Here is a 6,499-nt window from a genome sequence, read left to right as displayed (position 1 = left end):
CGAATAGTGGGATTGACCGTAACATTATAAGCCCCCATAGCTGAAAGGGCGAGCATGTTTGGTGTGATGGGGATTTCTGATCAGAGTAAGCTACCTACGTATAAATTAAAATCAATCTGATAATAAGTTTGTTAATTAAAAATACTGTCCTTACCTTCTAAAGGTTAGATTGCATTTTTTCATCAGTTGAGTACCTCTACTGTTATCTATATTTTTGGCTGGAATTGTGCTTGATACGGCTGTACTGAGTGCATGCGGATGATGATAAGACACTGTTAATCTAGATTCCATGGCGTAACTACAAAGGAACTTGTTAATTAACACTGTTTTAGGGAGGAAAACTACCACCATATATTTTAAAGAATTTGGTTGCTTCTGTAAAGGTCGGTTCCGAATAATAAGGTTGCGATCCTAAAGCTAATGTTGGTTGCTGTCGAGTGTCACTTTCATACTTGCTGTGGTTCGTTGGTGTGTATTGACAAAAAAGGATTGAGCGTGCGACTTCAAGGAATGAAATGAAAACTGGCGACCAAACTGATAGCTACGCTTATCGCATTGATAATAATTTTACAACAAGTATTCATTCATTATTTTTCCAGGCCGCATTTTTTGTTCAATTTGGGCATGATGGTGAATAAATCAAAATATACGCGACCTAACTAACTAATGATTGAATGTTTGTTGTAAAATTCTCTTTAATGCTATAAGTGTAGCTAAAAGTTTGGCCGCCACTTTTGACTTCATTCCTTTAAGCCTCTCGCTCAATCCCATTTTGGCCGCACCTTTTTTTCACATCTAAGTTGTTTTTAATTAGACTTAGATTAGTCCTAAGACTATATCCTAAGCTAACAAAGCAATATAATCTTTATGAAAAGAAAAAGATAAGTAAATTAAACATTCTAACCATTCCTGTTAATGAAATTAATATCGAAGAGAGAGTGGAGTTACCTGTATCTAAAGTTATGTGCCATTAAAGTATAGACTGAATATATATATATGTTTTACTGTTTATGGTAGGATTCAATGTCAATAAATCCATGAAGTTGTCCATTCACACAAATTTCTGTATTGAACTTGAACTATTTTCCTGAAAATGTTTTGTCAGTGATTTACGACTATAGCCACTTATCCCCAGCATAAGTAAAGATAATTTGCATATTTAGCTATCCAAAATAGTTTATAACGTTTTATACACTTGTTATGGATAAAATATGCCAACTTAACAGTATAGCATATTTTTACACTGAAAATACCAGCTTGTCAGTCACGGAAGCAAAACTGACACAAACTTTGATACCAACAGTACAACTAACGATCACTGTTTTGATGTTTCCTGTTTTATCGTAGCGCGTGTTGTTTGTATTTCAGGTGTTTATTTACATACAAAATCCAGTTAACAAGTGCATTTCTTCACTACGTAGCTGGTGACATCTGTATTATTGATTAATGACGTTAGACAGGATTTAACAAAACTATTTAAACACGCTGTCTATACTGTGCATCAGTTTAAAGCTCTATTTTTGAATAATGGCATGATTGAAATATCGTGAATGAATTCAACTTAGAGAAAAAGATACAACCTATTGTTTAAAATGGATGCATATAATTAATCAGTGAGCAGCGTGAACTTTTGATGTTTTTAATCTTTAAGTTGTATAGCTGGATAAAATATTTTCTCTGATTCGAAACACATCACTACTACATTTTAAGTACGAGTTAACACTGCAGTTTGGCCAGGTGGTTAGGGAGCTCGACTCGGAATCTGAGGTTCGCGGGTTTGAATCCCCGTCCCACCAAACATGGTTGCACTTTCAGCCATGGGGACATTATAATGTGACGGTCAATCCACTATTCGTTGGTAAATGAGTAGCCCAAGAGTTGGCGGTGGGTGGTGATGACTAGCTGCCTTCCCTCTAGTCTTTCACTACTAAATTAGGGACGGCTAGCGCAGATAGCCCTCGTGTAGCTTTGCGCGAAATTCAAAAGAAACAAACGCTACAGTCTAGTTTGTAGGTATAAATTTACATTGCAGGTCCGTCTAGCTTGTCAGGTGATATGCTAGTTAAACGGAAACTAATTTGATTGTAATGTGTGCGTGTGTTTGTAAATACCGAATACATTTAGTGAGCATTTCAACGTATATGGTGTATGTTTTTACCTCCGCTGTCGCTTAAGCAATATTCGTAAATTACCGGCTGAGTAGTTATAGAAAACCTTTGCCTTCGTAGTGGGATTTACCTTTTTTCTGTCTATATATTTTTGAACATCGTGTGAATCCGTGTGTGTTTTTTTCCAAACATCTTTCTGATAAGGACAAAATCTTTATAAAGTTAACGCCGAAAGGCATTTTACTTCAAATCTATGGGAAGTTGAACTTTCTTGTATGCCGACCTCTATAGTAGAGAAATGGAGGAAAATCTTCATGTGGGTGTCACCGTTGGTAATATGCCTAGTTGTGATTTGTTCCGTAATTACGGGTGCAGCATGATACTTGTTCCTGGAAAAAGAAAGAAATCAATAAGATACTGTTGTTTTTTTTTAAGTTACGAGCGATTCCTCTAGTGGAAGAGTTTTTTCTTTCTTGTTTTAAGTATACTGACGAAATCACTATAACCTTTAACCTTTTATCTACCAGTGGACGATGGTTCCTTTGGAACATACAAACTCGTTTGGTGTTTATGATGTAAAATCTCTTGAAGTTCCATTCAGTTGTGAAAATGTGTATTTTAATTTTACTTCTTCAGTTATAAATGTAATTACTCATTTAATTCATAGTAAGTCGTTAATGTGCTTCACCCTCACCCCAACTGGACTCGCATTTATATAATAACTTGTGTGTTTATGTTTGGAAAAGGCAGGAATAATGGCTGATACATTTTATCCTATTTTTTTGTTGTCTACAGGTTTGCATTAAAGAGGGTTTCCTGGCGAAGCAAACGAGCTCTTTTCAAGTAAGGATCATTTCGCTCTGATATGTACTTTAATTAATAGGAAATAATTGGAACACAGATGGAATATTTTAAACTTAGGAAAGTTCTGTATGATCTATTATGAATACGATTACTTGTAACAAAGGGAAAACTTTATCACGAACAGTAGAATTTGAAATGTGAAACAAAATTAAACGAAACACGAGCTAATCCCTTGCTGTTTGGTTATTACGTATTTTTTATATGAAAAACTCTTGTATGAGAGGCTAAGAACTTCATGAGATAAAAAAAGACCTTGGAGTTATTTATTGACTTTGAATTTTTGCGATTTTGTCCTTGTTAACTTTGTATATTTTTAAACGCAATTTTCTCGTTTAAAAATACTAATAAGTTACGTCACTAGGTAATTTCAAATCACGATCTGAAAAATATGATCCCTAAACTTAATCATATCTGACCGTTATTATATTTTGTATCGTAAACATTTGTTGAAGTGGTTATTAAAGATACTTTGTTATTTTAATTTACTTTTTGTTTTTATGTGCTTCAAAATTTATTATTTTACGAAATACATATTTTATTTTTTCAAGAAGAAAGAAATCCAGAGAAAAATTAAAAAGTTAATGTTAATATATTTAACTAATTCGGTTTAGCAAATAAATAAAAATAAAATAAAATACAGGTTAGCTTTCATTTATAAAAAATAAGTCATAACAGTACTTAGATGTTTTTATGTTGTTGCCTGTTATTTTTCAGCGATGGAAAAGAAGATACTTTAAATTAAATCCAAGAAAATTATACTATGCAAAAGATTCTAAGGTAAGTATATTTTAATTACACTTTGACTTTTGTAAATAGTCCGATAACATATAACTCTTCATGACCCGCTGCCGCAAAAACGCGTTCTGCACTTTGGGGCTTTGGGTGTGTTATAAGAATGATAATCAAATCCTAGTATTTGGTCAGACAAGAATTGGCGGTGGGTACCATTAACCAGATGCCGTCCTTCTAGTCTCACACTTGAAAATTAGTATGTTTATATAACCCCTTTATACGAAACTTTCGAAACAAAAAAAATATCTTAATTCTTCCATCATAGTTTAATCTTACATCTGCATATAATTAAATGAGATATTCTTTTGATGGTACCAGGATTATCAATATGAAATATATATACATATATTTATAGTTCAACTTTACTCTTCATTTTTGGATGTTGTTTATTTATCTCAGTCTACTTAAAAACAAATAATCAATGGATGCTGTGAGGTTAATTGAGGTTGAAGATTTTGATCCATATGAAAGTGCAAATGTTTAAAGGATTATGTGAAATACTACTCAAGCATTGTTAAGATAGACAGTGAACTGCAGATTTAATATTGCTGTGGCATATAAATGTTGTCGCTCAATATAATTTCTAATAAATGGTTTGGATGTTTATAAATCATAGATGAAAAAGTGATTAATTCACGAAGATTCAATTAATATCATAGCTTTTATTTATTTTTTATTCTTAATGACATTGTTTTTCAATAGTATAACCTCGAATCTAGTGTGCTGTATGTGTGGTAACCTTGATAATACACGATGAATAAAACATTGGGAATTTTAAAACCTGCAAGTTGGGATCGTAAGAATAGTAAGCAAACAAGGCTGTAGATACTGTAGACATTATTTACTGAAACTACAAACCCCAATTTTGGCTCCATGCTGTTACCTAGAATTACATTTGTTGGAATCAAAATAGGGCTTAGTAGTTTGTGTACGTTTTTACGATGTCTATTTGCCTGTTTATAAATTCCCAATTTTTTATTTATCTTGTTTTCTGGCTTATTTTATGCTCAACTGCGGCCAAAGGATTACTTGATATGGTAGCTAACATTATAGATTGTAATGATGTTAAACAAAGCTAATAGCTAGATGATACGGGTCATGATGATTTACTGGAGCTGTTGACTACTTGATCGCATTAGTTCGATGTGTAAAATGTTAAGCTGCAGCTGGAGGTTGTCATAGAGATTTGTTTGAGAATATAGTGAACATTTATAGTTTTTGCGTAACAAAATTATCTCTATATAACGCATAGCAATGGGAAATATATGCCTAGACTAAGATACAACCCCAACTAAACGCATATAAAATTTACCAGTACAAAGGCAGCCTTTTCAAATAAAACATATTCATCTAAAATATTGCTTTAAGTAAACCTTTGTGTCTTTTTAAAGTAATTATTCTACGAATGTATGTAATAAAAGTTAATATTATGTGTATTGATTTTTTCTTACTCCTTCACTTCATACATAATATAAGGTTTGGCTCCCTAAAGACACCGATTGTATAGTGTACAAAACATTGATTATGTACTGGTAATTCTTGTTTCACTTCACTCTGTACTTAAGCTAACTTCAAGGGGTAATGATAACATCGTTTACACTAGATTTATAATATTTTTTATCTCATGTAAAGTATAAAAGAAGCAAATTGACTTTTCAATACTTTCACGACCTTTGCAGTGCCTAATTTGGTATTTTACAAAAGGTTTGGGTGCAATATACTTGGCCATTTATGTTGTAGGCTGGCAAGAGAATAATAATATTAATAAGAAGAATTACAAACGGGGCGTTTTGAGCGGATTTTTTTCCTTGTAAGTCTAACATGCCTGCTTTTTTGTGCATTTTTATATGTGTACAGTCTTAGCAGTCAATAGTAAAGGTTTTAAGGTGTTGTTTGAATTGAATTTTTACTGTATAAGGTGCTTTTTTGTCCGAACTTTCTATTAGGGTTTTGTGCAATTTCTTACGATCGCGATTATGAAACACTATCGTAGTTCATGTTAAGACGAAAGATTAAGAAATCTACAGTAGTAAGCTTATTACATCAAAGATAAACCCAAAACTTTAGAGTTAATAAGGATATGGCGAACAAAATTGGCCATTCAGTAGCACAGCTGGTATAGGCATATTATTTAAAATTTTTTGACGTTTTTTAATTAAAGTTTTTTTATATTTTTAGTAGTAACGTTGTTTCATTAGCAGCGGGCAGCGGAACCCCCAGTCTGTTGTGCTATCTGTGTGTGTGTGTGTGTGCATGTCAGTGATAACTAAGATATAATATTAAAGGCTAAGTAAGATACGTTTGCAAGAATGTGTTTGTTTTGAAATTTGCAACACACATGGCTTTTAAACTTATTACTTGTTACCTGGTAGATATAAAAAAAACTTTCAACATAAATACAATTAAAATATGGCTGACGTATGTTTTTCTTTTTTGTCACAATACCTTACAATTCAATTGATTTTTAAAGAATACAATAATTGAACTTGAATGTTTAGAAATGAACAGTTTTAACGTGCAGTTAAAGTAATACTATTGTGATTTACAGATGTTTGTCAACTTACACGCTGTTGCAGCCAATAAATTAAACGTTTTTAGCGGAAAACGTAGTATAGTTTTATTTAGAAATAAAGAATTCGTAACGTACAATAAGAAGTTTGTTTTGTTTACTCTACACTGATTTTAGCAACAGCAAAGTACTTTAGGAGAGAAACGTTACAAGATTATATATATAT

General features: G+C 32.4%; 1 protein-coding gene across 5 annotated transcripts in view; it reads left to right on the top strand.

The window, feature by feature from the left end:
* The window catches only part of LOC106457958 (diacylglycerol kinase eta-like), a 148,835-nt gene that overhangs the window by 58,959 nt on the left and 83,377 nt on the right, over nt 1-6,499 (top strand). For all 5 annotated transcript variants that reach the window (XM_022384053.1, XM_022384055.1, XM_022384052.1 and 2 more), the window contains exons 2-3: nt 2,904-2,951; nt 3,687-3,749. In XM_022384053.1, coding sequence (XP_022239761.1) covers nt 2,904-2,951; nt 3,687-3,749 — 111 coding nt within the window. The remainder of the gene's footprint in view (nt 1-2,903; nt 2,952-3,686; nt 3,750-6,499) is intronic.

The sequence above is a fragment of the Limulus polyphemus genome, unplaced genomic scaffold (genome assembly GCF_000517525.1).
Source record: "Limulus polyphemus unplaced genomic scaffold, Limulus_polyphemus-2.1.2 Scaffold397, whole genome shotgun sequence".
In the NCBI taxonomy this organism is placed as follows: Eukaryota; Metazoa; Arthropoda; class Merostomata; order Xiphosura; family Limulidae; genus Limulus; species Limulus polyphemus.
The sequence above is the reverse complement of the archived record's forward strand: the minus strand, read 5'-3'. Positions and strand labels throughout refer to the sequence as shown.